Source organism: Aptenodytes forsteri, unplaced genomic scaffold, assembly GCF_000699145.1.
Source record: "Aptenodytes forsteri isolate BGI_AS27 unplaced genomic scaffold, ASM69914v1 Scaffold13, whole genome shotgun sequence".
Classification (NCBI taxonomy): domain Eukaryota; kingdom Metazoa; phylum Chordata; class Aves; order Sphenisciformes; family Spheniscidae; genus Aptenodytes; species Aptenodytes forsteri.
The window spans coordinates 3,239,507-3,259,161 of record NW_008794543.1 but is presented as its reverse complement, the minus strand read 5'-3'; the positions used below and the strand labels follow the sequence as shown (position 1 = coordinate 3,259,161).

The following is a 19,655-nucleotide window of genomic DNA, read 5'->3' as shown; positions in this document are numbered from 1 at the left end:
GGGGGACCCTGCCGCCACGCGCGACAGCGCTCCCCGTTGCGGGTCGTTTCATCTACAGAGGACAACGAAGCCGCGTATTTAATTGCTGACGGGAAGAAGCAGAGAAGAGCCCGTTTGCAACTTACGGCAGAGGTACACCCGACCGGGTGCACAGGGTTTCAGCCTCTCTCCGCCAACTCTGCCCCCGCCCCGTCCTAGGGCTCAAGTGTCAAAGGGAATCGTCATGGTGACAGACGTACGAACGACGGAAAACGTTCACTTGCACGCGTGAAGCTGCCACGGCTGCCAGCCCTTTCAACAAGTGAACGGTGGGTTTACCGGCTCGGTTAAAAAGGCAAACCCGCATCTCTGTGCATGACACCGAAGACAAGGAAGGTACTCGAACTTCTTCCGTTCGCCCTTCTGCAGCCACACCGGCAGAGACTTTTAAACAGCTACCATCACATTTTATGTGGAAGGGACATAAAAAGTCAAAATTCATGTATTACCGCTGGTGGGGGGAAGCCTGTCTCCCAGTAATTTTATTTACTCTTTTCAAACGTCAAAATGATTGCCACCGAGGAAGAACAACGTAACCTGCTAAAAGCCAAGCGCTCTGCTCCAGGGGGTTAGCTTACCCCACTTTCACCTCCACCCCCACTTCACGGTGTAGAACTTTCGATTCTACAGAAGTGAATGTCAGATTTGAACATATGTAATCAAAAGCATTAAATATGTAATTAAATTCTTGCTTTAACTAAAATGGTCTGGTGTCTCCAATTTTTTTTGTGATGATTATTCTGGTATTACAACCGCATCATATCCGTATTCATACTAAAAAGGTAGGGGGGGGGCACAAGTCCGTAATTCAGCTTGCATTACTCTACACATTGACAACATGCTCCAAGTCCCTTAAAAGTCACAGACTCAAAATAGGCAACACCCACATGAATGCTAACCAAGGCGTTCATGCGATACATCATCCAACAGTGACTGTTACAGCTTTGGCAAAACCCAAGCACTTCAAATAATCAGTATCTAAAGACAGGAAATCGTAAACTATCTACATAATTGCTTGCACTTGAAACAGACATTATTATATATTGTAACCATATATTAATTTATGTTTACTGTATGATCTTGTACTGGTCCTATCTTGCAAGTACTATTTTACATGAGATTTCCAGTGTTAGTTCAGTTGTAATGAAATACTTACGTAAGATGTGCACAGTTTTTCCTTTTTTTCCCCTCCAGCAGGTAATATAAAATTATGGTTCCCTGATCTATTATTCTCAGTCGTTTTAAGTGTTCTGCTTCAGTAAAAATGTGTCATACATTAACTATGCTATCACTTAAGTTGCAGATACATTTTTGTCAAACTACCCAAAAGGAAAAAAAATGCTCTCAAGAGCTGAAAATGGATATGCAAGTCATTAGACTTACTGCGCCTCAGTATAACACTTTAATATTTCTTGTACATATGTGTGTGTGTATACACACAAACACACGATTTACATAACTGAGTGAAATTACTGAGACTATTCATGCTTAGCAAAGTTGAGAATACTGCATGCCTGCAGCACCAAGGCCCGGCTTCAGTTTCATTCACACAGGACACAAGGAAAGGAATTAATTTTATTATGTATGCCTTTTCACCTCTGTAAGTGTGACAGACAGACAACTATTTTAGCTTTCAAATGCATTAGTTTCTTAAATAATTTTCCAAGTATATTCTTAAGGAAGTTATTTCTTTTATAAGCCAATGTTACAAGCTGTGTACTGCAAATGATCTTTTTGAGCACAGAGTAGGACAAAGAAATACTGGATTTACTTCACAGACCTGTCAATATATTAAATCTTAAAAATATGGCTCCAATACAAACATTAAGAAAATGCTAGCATCTCTACAGATGGAAAAACAAGTGAGAATGAAGGAAGGGAAAAAAAAAAAGAGCATATAGCAAAATGTATTTTAAAACCTTGAAGACTATCTTATCTCCAGGACAAAGGGAACCCTTGAGCCACAGATACTCGGTTCTAAAATACTCGTGTCTTCTACTGAGTTAGAGACATCTCCATTTGCTGTGATCTACACAAGGAAATGCTTTCTGAAGACTAGCCTCCTACAACCACCTTTTCAACAAGAGCAACTGAATCTTTAAGATCTTGAATATCCAAAAGTGGTGTGACTTTCAGAGCCATTATGCATTCTCACCATTTATTTTTGCCTGTGAAAAAACAAACCTAAGCACCTCTGAGCTTTAAATTACCCACATTACTTTGATATAAGAAGTAGTACAACAGAAATCCCTGAGCATTCTCAACTTCTTATCTCAACAGCACCTGGAAAGAGTCTGTAATCTTACTGTAAGGCCCTAAATAAAAAGTCATTCACAGCACGAAGAAATACAACAATAATTTTTGTAACCTGAAGAAAGAATTATTACAGAATGAACTGTTAGTGCATTTATTATGTCAATTATAGAAGACAACACTATAAATTCAACTCCATATTTGAAAGAATATGAAATAAAGGTTATAAAGGACTTGTATTAACACAGTCTGGAAGATCACCGCTAGTTTAAGAGTTTGATGTGGTTACCGAAGGCCTGACATGTCTTAGAACTGATAATAAAAATCCGTCACAGCAAAGAAACGGCTAACTTGTTGGCCTAAACTTGTTCACTGGACTAAGGCTTATGCAAAATTTCTACACAAGTCTAAAATTCAGTCTGAGTTGGAAAAGATAAAGGGTGTAACTAGTTGGAAGGCATACCTGATAAACTTTAGATATGAGGGAAAATAATTGCAAGAAGTCTACAGTGTAAAACAGATACCACTTCATATGTGCTACACAGAATTTCAAGAGTCTACCTAATATTACATAGTAACAGCTCTTCCCAGGTCACTGGTTATAGACTGGCTGCCAAATACAGTCCTTTCTTTGTCTAGTCTTAAAAAGCAGAACAGTCATTGTCCCTTCTCAATTACCAGTAGCTTGTGTTCTCATTGTTTATAGCACTACCACTGTGTGCGTTCCCTTTCCCGTAATACAATGAAAAGTGGGGGTTTTTTAAGCAAGAGAGAGAAAGATACTATGCATGCTAACCTGACCTAGTTAAGCCAGTATTTTTTTTAATATCTAAAAGTCTACACAATTTCATCTTTCAAAATTACTCTTTTTCTACCTGGTTTGAAATAGTGTCCGACTTTAACTGGCTGATAATTTTATAGTCAAAAGAGTATGACAGTTATTTCTGTTGTGAAGTTCAGCAAATTCCAAAATTGTAGTTAGTGAAATGGTGTCGCTAGTTAACTAGGTATTTGGGTATTACAGAGTACATAACATTATGAACACTTGTTGTCCAAACTTAGTTTTACAATAGCCTTATCTTCAATGACCAAGAACCCCTTAAAATGGCTGATTTAGTGTATAGAACAGCTCATATGTAAACAGCAGGTTTGTACAGCAGCTTGCTTTCCAGGAGATTTCATCACAGTAGTTATAGACTAAGGCCTCAATCCCAGAAATCCTCCACGCCCAAATAACATCACACATCTGAGCGCTCCCATTGTTCTCATAAGGCACATACTGTTGTTAAGCATCACTTAGATGCATTTATCTTTGCAGAAAAGGGCTTTAAGTCCATTGTTCTAGAAATATCACAATGTATATGGGTGACACACCTTTAAAGCATACTGAGCATGAAGAAAGATACCTTAATCCTCCCTCCACACCTTATCTTTTCCCTTTTAAGGGGAGAGAAGAAAAACATTCAAGATAAAGTATCTGAAAATACAAGAACAAATCAGAGATTAGACAAATCGGATACACCCAGGGAAAGGTGTTTTGAGGAGACAGAACAAGGCCAATGAAAAGAAGGGGAGTATCACAGAGGCATGACAGCCTGCACACCCAAGGTTGGAGGGAAGATGTTAATTCTGAAGCATTATTCCACTATTTCATATTAAAAAGTAAGCTAGGTTTAAGGAAGACAGTCAAACACCTTTTTACATATAAACCAAACATATTCTCTCAATTCCTTCAATTACTTGGTTTATTTTAGTGACAGAATATGTAATATCATTGCACCAGGTAATGAAAATTAAAATCATGTCTTCTATGAAATTCCAAATGTAAGATTGGGGATGCTGAATGGTTTCATTAAAGTAACAAGAGACGCCAAAAGCGTGTCTGATAATTACAAATGTTAGTGTGACTAACGCAAAAGATTTTTGTGATTCTTAACTGTCATTTTCTTTCCTATTATTATTCAAAACTAAAGCTTCTCCTTCAGCAGAGCTAGAAGATAATGTTCTCTTGAAAAATGCTATGTAATAGAGCACTCCTCAAAACAGCTACCATCTCCAACCATTCTGAAAAGAATTTAACTCATATGTACCCTCAGTTGAAGGTTGGGCATGGAAGCATCCATTTAAAACAGGGTGCCCAAAGAATACACAAAATGTCTCAAAACCTACTGTGTCTCATTCCTCTTCCTTCCATTCCTTTTCTTTCCAGCTTTATCTCCTGCCCTTTTCCCAATTTATTCTTTCATTTACCCTTTCCTCAATCCATGTGGCCAAATTAAGCCCAGGTCTAATCCCTCTACCAGCCTGACTTCTCCTCATACTTAACTTGCCTCAGTTTACTGATTTTGCAGCCCCTTCAGTCTGACTCTGTTCATTCTGCATAAAATCATACAACTTTCTCATCTGGGTCACACAGAGCCAGCAGTGAGAACACTAAAGATGATAAAAGAAGGACCAACACCCTTCTCCCAGCTCCGGTACCCAGACATGGTCCAGGATGAAATAACTCAAAGATGATCATAGAAAAAAGAAGGACCAACACCCTTCTCCCAGCTCCGGTACCCAGACATGGTCCAGGATGAAATAACTCAAAGATGCAATCATAGAAAAGGGAAAAAAAAAAAAAGAAAAAAGAAAAGGAAAAAAAGAGAGAAAAAGGTTCAGTTATACATAGCTTCAAATTAATAAACAGTAAAAAAAATTATTTTTAAAATCTTAAATTACAGAGTCCCAAACTTCATTCATCAGCATTATATAGAACACTCTGCTTGATCACAGTGGTGTTAGCAAAAGGCTCCCAGCTCTGTATCAAGCTATATACAGAAGACTCCATTAAGCTGCTTCCATTGCCACCTCATCAAAAGCCTCAATGAGGCAGACAGACAATGCCAGGAAAAATTTTAGACCGAATATAATGTAAAAGCAGAAGAAAACAAATTTATAACATATCCTGTTGAGTAGTTCAAGGCAGATGGGGTTTAAACAAAACAGGAGTCAGAAAAACCCCAGAGGAATGCACTTAACAGTAATACACAATAAGATTTTTTTCTATTTGCATTTTATTATACAGGAAAAAAAAATAACTCCTTAATCACAGTTTCTTTTTTCATAATCGTTTGTCTCCCACAAATTAGTTACTTAATTTTGCTCACAATCATTTCATCCAGCAGAGAACACTTTATTCCAGGATCGAGCCTAATAAGCTGGCTTCTTTACTGGCCAACCACAGGTTCTTGAATTATACTTCTACAGTATTGTATAATTTCCAATGGTGCTTTTACTCACTGTGTAGACACGGAAGATGGTAACTGAAGTCAAACCCAACCAGCAAACAGAATGCAGCAGAACAGGTCATATAGCCGCAAGCATGTTGTGTAATCAATTCTGAGACTGACTTCCCCCCAGGGTAGCTGAACCTTCACTGCGAATCAGTGAAATACGACTAAATGCTCGCCACTGCCATGCAAAACTTTAGGGCAGGAGAAGAAACAGACAGAAAAAAGGGGAAATAATGAAATCATGATGCAACATTAACGACTAACACCAAAAATAAACTGGAAAAAAAACAAGTGTTTGGTCCCTAAAGACTGCTTTGACATCTTGGCCCAAAACACTGAAGCCAAGACTAGCCTCTTCAGTTTTCTTTTCACTTCGTTCTGGGGCTGTCCATCACACTCTTCTTGATCTATAACCCAACGATGCTGGAAGAAAATCCTTGACATCAACAGACTACATATAGTTATCAGCTGTGAGAGGTGGGTTTTTTTCTTTTGTTTTCTTTCTTTTTTTTTAATTGGTCAGTTCTACACTGACATTAAAAATATCTACTTTTACTGTACTAATCATGCAAGGAGGACTTGGAAACAAAAGCAGGCTATTTTCTGCAAACAACTTGCCTTCTCTGATTCTCTAAGAGCCTCTTAACTACTTCCTATCTTTTTTCTGTTCTTTTTCTTTACAGGGTAGACTTTTACTAAGAAAGTCAGTCCTGCTGCATTTTCACCTTTGCATACGTGTCCTTTCCTCACACTCCAATCTGCTAAAACTGTAGTTATAACTCCTCAACAAGAAGATTTGGCATCCTTAGTAGGAAGCAATCCTGGCTTAGCAGCTTTTCTAAAGTTTACTTCTCCCTCTTCTAGGACTAGCCAAAATTCTGCTACCGAGATCGTTCTGGTTTTCCTCTTTACCTAAATGCATATAAGGAAAGAGGTTTTATCTGCTAGATTGCCCTTATTCTGCTTTAGGGTTGTTTATTTTTGGCCACTATTTCCAACTTACTGTTCAAAGTATGTGCAGGGGATAAAATTAGAGCACCAACACGTATTCCTCCCTAGATATGCTATATACATTAAGCTTACTTTCTATCTTCAAGAATATTACATCTTCTCCATACATACATAAGCTGTGTGAACATAGTGCCAACAGCGATTTTGTACGTTGTTAATACATAATACTATACTATGCCAGGCATATTTGAATTCCATGAAACTATGAGCTCAGTACTTAGTAGTGGTCAGAATAAGACTTGCTACTTTATTTCCATGACATGCTCATCTTCCAAATGCTGTGTGAAGTTCTGATCCCTCCCTTAAGTTACAGATACTAGAAAAGGTTCAGAAAGGGGCACTAAAAAGGATCCAAAGCATGGGATAGCTGCAAGGTCCAACTGAGCAAACCAGAAGTCCTTAACCTGGAAAAGAGGTAACTGTGGAAGGAAAGAAATAAGTAGCAATGGATATCAAATTTTCACCATCTGTTCTAACAAAAGAGCTCTTAAGATAGTTATTGTATTAGAGGATCAAGACCACTACAAACCACAAGGGCAAGAAGAATTTTTTTTTTTTGTTAATGAGTATACATTGTATACAGGTCTAGCAAAACCTAAGCTATAAACAGTTTGATACCTCACACTGGTGATTAATAAATACACCTGCTCACTGAGTTGCTGTAATTGAATCACTGCTCTGATGCAGTTCTTTTTGGTGGGAAACTTGGGATTTTAATCCATGATTCTTTCCACTCTCCTCTTGGAAGTGGGAGAGGGTCTACCACCTTTCACAAGGACAGCACCATGCTATCCATGTGTTAATCCTTGTTAGTTTCTACATGCATATGGCCAATGCATGATAGGCCTTATCAGAGTATGTGTATTTGGCAAGACAATCAAGTCATCCTAGTTTCAGGTCACCCTGTCCTAGTTTCATATCAACCTTTTTGTATCAACAGTAGTTTCATTTCAATAAGCTAATAATACCCGCTAAAACCCCTATGTATCAGCAGAAAGATTTTTCACAGCTGCAACTACCAACAAAAAAAAAAAAGCGCGCGCTTAGCCTTTATGCTGTACAAGGGTGAGTGACAAGGAAGTCCATGTGTCAATCCACGCTAATGCATAGGCCGCTGTTTGCCTAGGCAGAACTCTGGCAGTTTTAGCTGTTCTCAGCAGTATTTATACCTGGATTTAGGTTCAAAATAAAGAAAAAAAGGTGGTTCTTCACATTAACAGCTTAGACACGTTTTGAGCTTGCCAAAGGATGGTGTGGGTGCTAAAGAATTGCTTCAAGAAAAAGTCAGTGGAAGAAAAATCCACTGATAAGGACTAAAACTTTAAAAACCACCACTCAGTTGAAAGAGGCCCTCAGCCATACAAAACTGCTGTACAAGTACTCCGATGAACTATCACTTACTCACCCTGTTCTTACTCTTCCTTAAGCACTGACTTTTGATCCCTGTCAGAGATAGGATGCTGAGCTAGGTGGATTTGTGGTTTGACCCAGCACAGCTGTTCTCGTGTTTCAGGGACATCATGATATCCTCTTCCAGAATAACATTTCTGTTTAATCCAAGAGATGAAAAGCTTTCACTTTAAAAGGTATTTATTAGCTGGTAAGCAAGAACATTCTCAAAGACAGAAAGCAAGAGTACAACCTGACATCAATTTGGTTAAAATTGTATCTGCCTCCTTTGGCTGACTTGAGAGAACAAATCAAAGGTAAAATGAATGAATGAAATATTATTAAAGCTGTAGTGAAAATTGTTTATTTAGTACCTAAAGACTTCACGGTCATATTAGACTTAATTATTTTATTGTATGCTTCAGACTCTTCTTTCTACATACCTACATATATGCCATCACATTTCCTCTGCTGTCATTCCTTCATCTTACGCTATTCATACAGCATGCCTGGGAGAAGGACATACTTACGATAACACTACACCAGGCTGTCAAGTCAGTAATAACTGCCTCAGCAGCATCTGTTAACAAAGCCAGTGTGCTTTAAGCACTTCAGCAGAGCTGCAGAAGGAAACCAACAAGATTATATAATATCAGAAAGATGGAAAGAATGAATTACTAGTCTTACGATTCATCTTCTTCCAGAGTATCAGGCTGGAAATGCATATGCTTGTGTGTCTTGGAAGATGAAACCTAATTTTGTAAATACAACTTTGGCAGGAAAGACTGGTGAGACCATTCAAGGACTGTTGGTAGGGTTAAGTTCTAAAACCAACACAAGTCTAATATCCTATAAACAAGCCTTCAAAGAACTGACAATAGCTTTTGTGAGAAATTGAAATGGTCAATATTTGTTTTTAATTTAAGAGAACAAGGAACTAATTGGTTACTAAAACTCTACATACACACTGCCATAATTTCTGTCCCTCAGAAAGTCTAATGCCACACCAATCCAATTACAATCTGAAGGCCCAGACTAACACTGTAACACCATTACAGGCTGTTCAACTAAAACAGTATCAAGTGAATTTTCATTTTGGACAATAATTATGTTAAAAAAAATATAGATCAGAGTTCAGGAAAATCACTATCATGATGAAGAGGTAAGATGAAAAAGACATTTCAAACACCTGCAACTCACTCGTTCAATAATGACATCCAATAACTAAGATAAAACATTTTTCCCCCTTAACCTAAAAATCTTCCAGTCAATTTTTTTGTTTTCTGCCAGGAATTTAGAAATCCTTGAGATAAGAGCTTTGTTAATTAGCCCAGTTATCCATGTAAACATAATGTATAGCAACTTGTGTTCCAGATAGACAGACAAAATTAACTTCATGCATTACTAATATTAAAAAAAGTAAAAGAAAACATGGTTCTGTATTGTCAGATATCCTGTGTTCAGCTGCATTAGTAGTATGGAGCACAGGCAATATATCTGCAGCTCTAACTACTGTCCAAGAGAAAAAAAGTAAATGATAACCAGTTACTGACAATTTAACTATTCAAAAGAAACTAGCTGTGCTTCATGCTTGCCCTTGCAATCAGAGCAAGTCATGTTATCTCATGCTTCGATTTCTATGGCATCATTTGAGAGCAAATGTATTAGTTACTGTCCTGATTTTGGCTGGGATAGAGTTAATTTTCTTCCTAGTAGCTGGTACAGTGCTGTGTTTTGGATTTAGGAGGAGAACAGTGTTGATAACACACCGATGTTTTAGTTGTTGCTAAGCAGTGCTTACACTACAGGTTGGCTGGGGGGCGGTGACCACTGCTCTGGCACAGGCTGGGCATCAGTTGGTGGGTGGTGAGCAATTGCATTGTGCATCACTTGCTTTGTATATTCTATTATTATTATTTTCCCTTCCTTTTCTGGCCTATTAAACTGTCTTTATCTCAACCCACAAATTTTACTTTTTTTTTCCCCCAATTCTCTCCCCCATCCCACTGGGAGGGGGGAGTGAGCGAATGGCTGTGTGGCATTTAGCTGCCTGCCGGGTTAAACCACAACACTTAAGAAGAACAATGAGCCCTTTAATGCAAATATTGCTAACTTGGAAGATAGGTTGTATGTAAGTTAGGAAGGAGATATGTCAAACTGTCATAATGACTGTTCAGTCAAGTCAGTTTTATACCACATGCAAGGAAAACGCAAACAATGCCAATGGCGCAAAATGACTTTGAAGACCCTTCTTCATACCAGCTGTGGACAACAGGAAGAATCTGTTAATGCAATTTCCACACATAAAGAATGTAACAGGAACTTAAGTTCTTTATGCAGGAAATAAGTTATTTTATTCTTTTCTTTGTATTCTTTCTTTTCTTTGTGAGAAAGATATTTAGCGATAGCTAAATAGAAACAAGCATACATATGAAAGGACATTTATGTGTTGTTGGAAAAGATAACTATGTTTAGTTCTTGCTTGAACAATTAACCTCTGATGTGGTACAAATTTCTGGATTATACAGAACCACCGGCACTTGCTGGAAATTACATTCTGTTCCTCAAATAATGCCATAATATTAGTTCACTATATTGTATTTTTAGTATCAGTATTTAGGATGCTGAAAATGGATTGTTTTGGTCTCTCACTTTAGGCAAAGGACTCCAACTCATGGGTAGGGACAGTTTAGGAGAGCCGCTGTGTTTTACTACACCATGACCTGTGGGCATATTCTTTTTTTTAGTGGCGCTGCTATCACTGCAAGGAGATAGTAGCGGCTGTAGCAGCAGCTTTTGAATTACCAGTTTACAGGTTGTCATATTAAGGTTAACTATTGCCAATTTTATGTTAACACCATATGCCAGACTGTAAACTGTCTCCACACTGAAGTCACAATATAAGCAACTAAGTTCCTTCAACTGAAGCAGGAATCACTATAGCTATTGAAAAGAACGCCAAGCTCATTCAGGACTTAGACTCCCACAGACAGATCAAAGTACCTTGAGATGTAAACACCAGTGAGATCATTTGTTTGCAAACCATCTTTACTACAAATAAGGTTTAATCATCTGATTTCAGTCACTGCCTTGAAAAATTTGCAGTCTGACAACATTACAGAAATCCACCTCCTGCTGAGCTTGCCCTACGCTTAAATAAAAAAAATAGCGAGAACTGATGCAGTCCTCTCTTACATCATATAAACAGCCCTCAATTCTGAGTAAAATTACAGAGACCTCTCAGTTTCACCATGCTAGTTGGCTAACCCTGAGTCATAAAAAGAAAAAGTTTGAACTTTTGAAGAGACTTGTTACACCCGTCAAGGCCAGCCAGTAGCCAAGAATTGTCTCTCTCTCAAACTTTAGAGACAGGCAAGTTAAGCCGATGCTGAGAGGAAAAGAATGGATTAGACATTTCATCTTCTCATTCATATTCCCCAGTTAAAATATTAACGTGATAATGTATTTCAATTCTGGAGATTTCACTTCTGTTTAGAAAGAATTCTTTTTCCCCCCCTGTTAAAAGTGATGGAAAACAATAAACTATCCTAGTGTGACAATTGTTAAAAAACTAAATAGTATAGATCTCCTCCTATAAAATTTAAACCAGTAAGTATTAGCTTATATGACTTAACTATTAAAGAACTGATAGCTTCTCAATGGTAAGTATAACGTGTTTAAATTGACCTAGCAAGAAGCAGGGCAAACAGTCTAAAAATAAAACATAGATAAGTCATGATGAAAATGATCTCCACAGATTGCATACATGAAAGTACATTGCACATACAAGTATTGGTAAGACATCCTCCCTACAAAGAGGCAAATACTTCTGTTATCCGTATAACATCACCGTACTTCTCATTAGACAGCAGTTCAACAAGGAAAAACACTAACTTCGGTACTACAAAGATTAGTTTTGATAAGCGACAAAAGCAAGTTTTGACCAAAGCTGGCAGGCAGTATCCCTTCTAGGCAGGGCTTGGTGCAAGGCATCCAAGCCTCCACATGCATAGCACTGTAATTATTTAGCATGTTAAAACACACAATGCTCAAAGAATTTACAATTTCATGATACCTACTTGTTCTCCACAATGCTGCCAGTAAAAGCCTGAAATTTATGCAAAGAAACAGCTACTGGAGAACATAACAGACATATGATATGCTATATAAAATTATAATTACTATACATGTATGTTTATGTATGTATTTAGTATATAATATTACATATTCACAATTTCTGTATACTTCTCAGATGACACAGTGAAGGATAGGTAACATACACGCTTTCAGATGGTGTTAAGAGAAACAAGATTGTTGTACAGCATTTTTTTTAACATAATGGTAAATCCCCCATATGGAACTGCACAAAGCCATTCAAATTGCAAATCAGAGATGACACTAAAAAGGCGAATCTCTATCAACTAAATATTAAAGATACCTAAAAGTCTAGGTGACAAGACTTTCTGAAGACGGGTTCCGGTTAACATTCACTTGTTTAGTCCCATATAACATAAAAGATTTTCCCACACAGGACAAGTAGTATATATCATTAGTATTCTTTCCCAATATCATCCAATTTCCACATGCTTTCAACAGAAGGCATATTCACCATTGAATAACAGCCTCAATGGCTTTGTAAGCCTCAGTTAAGTGCTGAAGTATGAGTGCTAATGTGAATGGCAGTACCGTGCAGGCTTCACAGAATTGCTGTCCTGACTTACCAAGCCTGCTGAAATGAGCAGACTTCCTCCCTTAACTTAATGCCCTTTGAATGAGGGAGAAAGACTACAATTACTTCAGAAACTCCATATTGTTAGCTTTTCATCTGCATAATATATGTGCAGTTTATGGTTCAATTTTCATTGAAAAATGAAAAAAAAAGATAATTTATTAATCCTTCATTTTCTCCTCATTGCATGGTCTTGATTTTTTAAAATTTGTAATTCTATATTTTATTATATAAACTGTAAAATTATGATGAACACTCTATTGTCCATGACAACTTACCCAGGCTGTTCATGTCTGTGCTCATCTGTACTCCAAGCTTACATTCTACAGCTATGCAGCTTTCAATTTAGCTACATTATTTCCACAATCATTTTAAGTACAGATACGTTATTGCCATTTTGATCATGTTGCTATGAAACCAGGCTCATAAATTCTTCCAGCCCTACAGACTTAAACCACAAACTATATGTTTAAATAGGGCTCCTGATTTTGGCAGGATTCACCAGCTAAAGCACAGAGCTAGACCTAATGCCTCTGCATTCACATCATGTTCTGGAGGGCCTGCAGTGTTGAAAAGCATGGGATCTTCCAGTTACTGGGATGGTCCTGCCCTTCCTCAGGAGGTGGGACAGATTCTGTATGGTGAATTCATCTGTACTTAGACTCAACAGAACAAAAATACATTAAGAGATGATTAAAGGATAGGGTATTTAAATAATAATAATTAAAACAAACAAACAGTTGATACTAAGTGAGTAACAGAGGGGCACATGCAGTCCAGCAAGAAAGTGCTTGTTTGGTCTTGTCAATGAGATTTGCTGAATTAAAAACACACAAGAAAAATCACCTTACACATTTGGAGACCTAAGGAATGAGAAACACAGACGTTCACCTCCTGCATGTAAGCTTATTTAAAACTTTTTTTGAAGTATGTTATTACCACCTTGAAAAGAAAATTTACACCAGATTCTGAACTATTGCTAAGGTATTTACTATGATTTACTGTACAAGAAAATATTTTCCATGGAGACACATAAATCACCATTCACTTAAATAAAATAATAGTGCTTATTACTATTGCTGCCTCTTACCGAGAGGCCAGAATTGTGGCAAGCAGATACACCATTAGCAAAAAATTCAACTCCAGGAAAGAAAATACATTAATATTTATGTTCTAATGCACAGTCTAATACTTCAGCATTACAATGAGATAGGGGCTGCTGGCATGTGCAGCAATTAGCATTGCTTTTGACAGCGCAAACAAAACAACCACCTCATCTGTTTGGACTCAATTTACGGATCTAATTTCACAACAAGTAAGGGGCAGAACACTGGCTCTGAAACTATTTATTTTACTGCAAACTTATTTCTCCTTAAAGCTTGAAGTAATGGAGAGGATTTATATAAACAATAACCAGAGTAGCTTCAGACTTTCAGTACAGGTTGCAAATATTATGTTAGACAAGCAAGGCACTCACTTTATCAAAAGTGCCAGATATTCAGAACAAAATATTACACATGAAAGCCAGCTGTTTGCTTAATAATTTCCTAACTATCAAGTGCTTGACTTCATCATGGTGGTGTTCTCTAAGTAACTTGGCAGAAGGAATTTTTATGTAGATTGAAGGTGTCCTGGCTCTTGATACCTGTATTGGTATACAAGTTAAATAACTGCATATTCAAGACACATCTAATTAGACAGAAGGAATACAGATGAGAAGGATGCTTATAATGATACGACACAGCTATCTAGTACAATGCCAACATCCAATTGCTAAGTGTGGCAAAGGGAAAATGCATGAAGAGCAAGCCTCTGAATGGATGAAAGACAACTGAATGTTAATGGGGGAGGAAAGGATGATAAAACAAAAGGCTGAGTTTGGTTTTAAACAAAATAGAGGAATATAAATAAATATATATATAATGTGTATATATATACACACAAGAGTATATATTTAACCAAGTTTACTATCTTAAACACAAACTACTTTCTTTCCCTCCTGTTCCCCTCTTTGACCATTGCTAAGAGAATGTTAATGCTTTCACTCCATTAACTGCTTTGTTAATTAAAAAGAAAAAAAAAAAAGAGGAAGAGCTTCCCAGTTCTTTCTTCTTTGTATTACTTCAGTGCTTTTGTTAGTGCTCACAGTAACAAGTTTTCTTTGCAACTTTTCACCTAGTCAAAAGTTCAACTCATATGGTGTTTCCTGTTGCTTCTAACACCTCTACTTAGAAGGTTTTTGCTTCTCTTTTACAGATCTGAAGCTGAATCAAGCAGAAACAGATTTCTCTCTAGAAGCAACAATTAAAAGAGACTGCTAATTTCTGCTCCAAAGAACTATTGAAGACTTCCAAAATCCTGCTGCAGCTAAGAAAGACCAGATAGCTGCAGAATAGCCATCCTTCCACTACCTGACAGCAAGTTTGTCATTTGCCAGAAGTAAGTTAATATCTGCCCTGTATCAGAAGTCATCCCATACAATGTAACTGTTAGGCAAGCACACAGAAAAACGTTCAGCCACTTTCAGGTTTAAAGCATCCCTCTGAAGAGCAGATTAGCTAAAGAGAAACATTAATTAGTTATGAAAAAGGGTTGGTTCTGTTTATTTAAAAAAAACAAACAAAAAACCAAAACCCACAAAACCACAGAAATACAACCCAGAGTAATTTTTAAGCTGAAATTAACATTAACTTACCAATCGACGCATCACCATCCAAGAGATTGTCATCTTCAGAGGTCTGAAAGTCCATAATTACACCTGCTCCATCTAAAAGCTCCTCATCGCTGCTTGCACTAGTTATACTGTTGTAACTGTTTCGATAGTAGCCTCTATGAAACAGCTGCTCAGACTCCATTTAGCTGCTTTATAACCTATATAAAGAAAATGAGTTATTTTCTATTTGAATATGCACAAAAGACTGAGAAGTTTATATCAAATAAAACAAGTGTATTTCATGCTTTGGAGAAAAAATATTAAGATCACAATACTGTAACTTACAAAAACCACAGCAGTAATACAGAACATTTTATATATAGAACATTTTACGCAAGTCTTCAGGGATTTTTAACTGGATGATGCTTCCTCATCCCCTTCCTTGGCCTCTCCTTAGTTCAAGGTTATCATCATGAAAGTATTTCACTTTCAGTACAGGTGGCTGGAATGTGCACACCCCATGCGCATGAATGTGCATTGCGCCATGGAACTGGTGCAAAATCCACCCAATGTTAAGGTTAAAAAATGAGTTTCTTTAGCCATGGTATCTTTGTACTATGCCTGCCTGGAGTGAAACAGATGGCAGGCTAAAGTTGTAGTCCCCTGAACACAACTGTTCACATTCTTTTGCACAGAAGAATGAAAATATAAAAGTGGAAACCAGTTCAAAATCTGTGTGTCCACATAAAGCTTTCAAAACCCTTACCTATATGCCTTTTGTTTGGTGGTTGTTTTATTTTTCAACACAATGAGGTATCAGCAACACATGCTTTTGCACATTCGGTATAACACTAATACATTAGGTTTTCACAGACTCAGGCCAAGTCCTCCTTTGCCTTGTAGAGTTCAATCCACAGAAATAACTTCGTGATTGGGGTGGAAGGGAGGACAAGATGTGATCACACCTTGATTCCATGCTCTTCTTTATCCAAAGAAAGTCTTGTGTTTGTCATTTCTCAAAGAAAACATTAACATACAACAGCCCAATATCCATTTTTTTCAGTAATAAGAAACCTCTCGTTCCCTCCAAGCAAAGGAGATGGCCCCTCCAATCCACTTCCAAATCTTTTCCTTACACCCTTTTTCCTCTGCTTATCTGCAAATTCTGTAACCATTCACTGTAACTACTACAAAGCTATATGCACTGTAAACATCCAGTCAGCTGGCAGCAATAAAAACAAGTAACAGGACTTCCAATTCAGATCCCTCTCCTCTACCCAGCTGTTGAGCCTTGTGAAGTATAGCCAAACTGGCTGGCCAATATCAAGAGTTACAAGCAGAGGTCAGACAGACAGCTTTCCCGTATTGCAAACAGCTCAGCCTTCTAAGTTACCTAGAAGAAGGGATGAAAAACAAAGCAACAATGTTTGCTGGGTAGCTGCAGATGGAACTCTCAGCACTGTGCAGCTGGGTGATAACACGAGATGAAGTTCTGTACAAATAAATATGAATCACATCACGTGGTGAGGGGGCAGCAGAACCAATCCAAACTTGCCTTATAAAGCAACGGGCTCTGACCCAACTACTACCATTCACAAATGTAATAATAAAGTTACAAGAAAGAGCTCAGCATGCACTAACAGTCCCCAGAGTAATCTGATACGAGAATTATCAGTCAAGAGAGAGAACGTCATTAAACTACTGTATAAATCCACAGCTTGTCCACACCTTAAATACTTTACATAGTGCCAAAAGTCCAAAAGGATTATAGAAAAGCTGAAACAGGTTACAGAAGAGCACAATGATGATGGAGTACAAAATAGCTTTCCTTTTACAGGGCAACAAAATTGATCAGGACTCTTCAGTCTGGAAAAGATGTAATGTAGAAGATGACACAACAGATGTCAGCAGAATCACAAGCAGCATGAAGAAAGCGAAGAGCATCCATTGTTCTTCAGTAGTCCCTACATGTCATAATGAAAGAGGTGAGGTGACAAGCAGAGGAAAAAAAGGCTGATTCTTCACAGAGCATGTAGGGAAGTGGTGGAATTCTTTGCCACTTTGCAGAAGTATGCAATGGTTCATAAAGCAGCCTGACATTCACAGAAGGGAAAAAAAAAAACAAAAAACATCAAAAGCTATTAAAGATGACACCCTCTGGTGGAAATGCTGGAGGCTAGGAGAGCATTCTGAAGACTTGCATATGCTTATTCTGTTCTTACACTCTTCCCTAGAGATCTGCTATTGGGCAAGACAGATCCCTTTGGCTTTACTCATTCTCATTTCCTTAAAAAAATATTTAGAATATTTACAATTTAAAACATACTCTCTCTTCAAATAAATTTCTTCCATTCATCTTTATGTGAAAATTCTTCTTGATCTTCTACCATTTTACAGCCACTGAGAAAAGCTTCTTAATGGACAGCCAAAAAAATTTCATACTGCCATATTATGAAGCATATCCTATTTGAAAATACAGTTGCTTTTATCTGGAAACAATGGAAGCATCTCCTTTTTTTCCCCAAATAGATCAGATCACAATTTATAATTTATTCAGAAGCTATACTTGAAACTGTTCAACAGATACCAACTTTTCACACAGGGTAATTTTTGGCATTCCCTATAAAACAGTACCTACAAAGAACATGCCCCCAAAAAAGTCAGATCACAAACAGTCTAACTACTTCATTATTATGCTCACAGAAAGTCCTGTTAATATCACTCTGCCAGTACCAGTTTAGTACTATCATACATGGAAGCCACACAGCACAGCTGAAGTGAGACACTGGGACTTCCTAAGTGCTACCGCTCACTGCATCGTTTGTCACCTTCCTCCACCTGCTCTATGCACCAAAAATTATATTCTAGACTCTCATCTGCCAACTGGCCTCCTGCTTGAGTGAAATCTTTGTTACTTTTACATTCACCTGATTTTTCCTACATTCTGATGAGGTTTGCAAGGAGACAGAAAACTCTCCTGCCTTGTCCATAAAAGTAGCGCTAGAAGACGAAAAGCACAAGACACAAACACCTCCCTGTAGCACATTGTAAGTTTCAGTCTATTGCGTTCTCTTCCTGTTGTATATCTGACTTTTGTTAATAGTTAATTTTTTTCACTTATGTAGTAATGTGTATTAGAAAGGAGAAAACAATTAACAAGCAAGAGAAAGACTACCGTTCAGTTAGCAATCACAGAGTTGTTTGTAAATGTATCAAAACAAAAAAGGTAGCAAATCTAGATCCCAAAAGTACTACTAATTCTGTGTAAAACCCGGGCCTCCAAACTCAAAATTCAAACTGCTCCAAGAACTCTTGAAGATCCTTACTGTTAGTGTGCAAAAGTGAGAGTATCTCTCTTGTAAACCACAGGCAGAAACACAACTAGCAAAAGCAATTACTTGAGCTCAGAGGGGATTCATTCTATAGTGTTAACAGATGCAAGTTAAGGAGGCATGAGTAGTGAATTCTGTTACTAACACTTTGTTGTTATGTTTGATGCATACTGACGGCATGGCTAAAGCCTGCTTAATCTTTTAGTTATTGTACCAAGTTTGGAAGCCACATACACACTTTTCATCTAATGAAGACATTTTCCTGTAATAGTCTCAGCAGAAATATTTATTACAGTATAAAGGTGGAACATTGTAAACGTCTCTTAAAAAAAAAAGATAATTTTCTTTATATTAAATTCTACAGCTTCAGTTAATCTTACTACAAACCTGCTATTCAGAATAAGAGAAATAACTCTCCCTTTGGATGTCATCTTAATCACTTTAGAGAAATGTCAGAACAGTGGATTACAGATATTAAATCTTCCAATAACAGAAAATGCTTTCAGCCTGGTCTACAATGGAAGAGAAAGTTTCATCAATTAGTCTGCAACTGACAAACAAAACCAAGAGACTCTCCAGAGCCAAACCAAGCATACTGCGAAGAATCCCTGCATCATCTCTGCACAAACGTGATTCCACATGCCAACTCCTCTGGCACATACATGCCTACAGTTACACGATAGGCATGATATTGCAGGCCTTCTCTTCTTGTTTTGAAACACTATCTGCCTCCTGCTGCGGAAGTATTGCTTTTGACAGGCCTCTCCAACAGTCAAGCAAAAGCCGTAACACCAAAAATCATTAATTTTGAGGACCCTAACCAAGATTCTTAAGAACTGTACATTAATTCTCCGCGTTCCCAGAGAGTCAACTACCCCAGCTGCTTCATATCTGACATTGTTACAGATACTGCCTCATTGCATGCAGCAACGGCAGGAATGCAGGAAACTAAGACCATGAGTGTTAACTGT

General features: G+C 37.6%; 1 protein-coding gene across 2 annotated transcripts in view; it reads right to left on the bottom strand.

The window, feature by feature from the left end:
- CLCN3 (chloride voltage-gated channel 3) overlaps nucleotides 1–15,566 on the bottom strand; it is a 59,208-nt gene extending 43,642 nt beyond the window's left edge. For both annotated transcript variants that reach the window (XM_009272332.2, XM_009272329.2), the window contains exon 1: nucleotides 15,395–15,566. In XM_009272332.2, coding sequence (XP_009270607.1) covers nucleotides 15,395–15,554 — 160 coding nt within the window. In that variant the 5' untranslated portion in view covers nucleotides 15,555–15,566. The remainder of the gene's footprint in view (nucleotides 1–15,394) is intronic.
- Nucleotides 15,567–19,655: the final 4,089 nt, after the last annotated feature.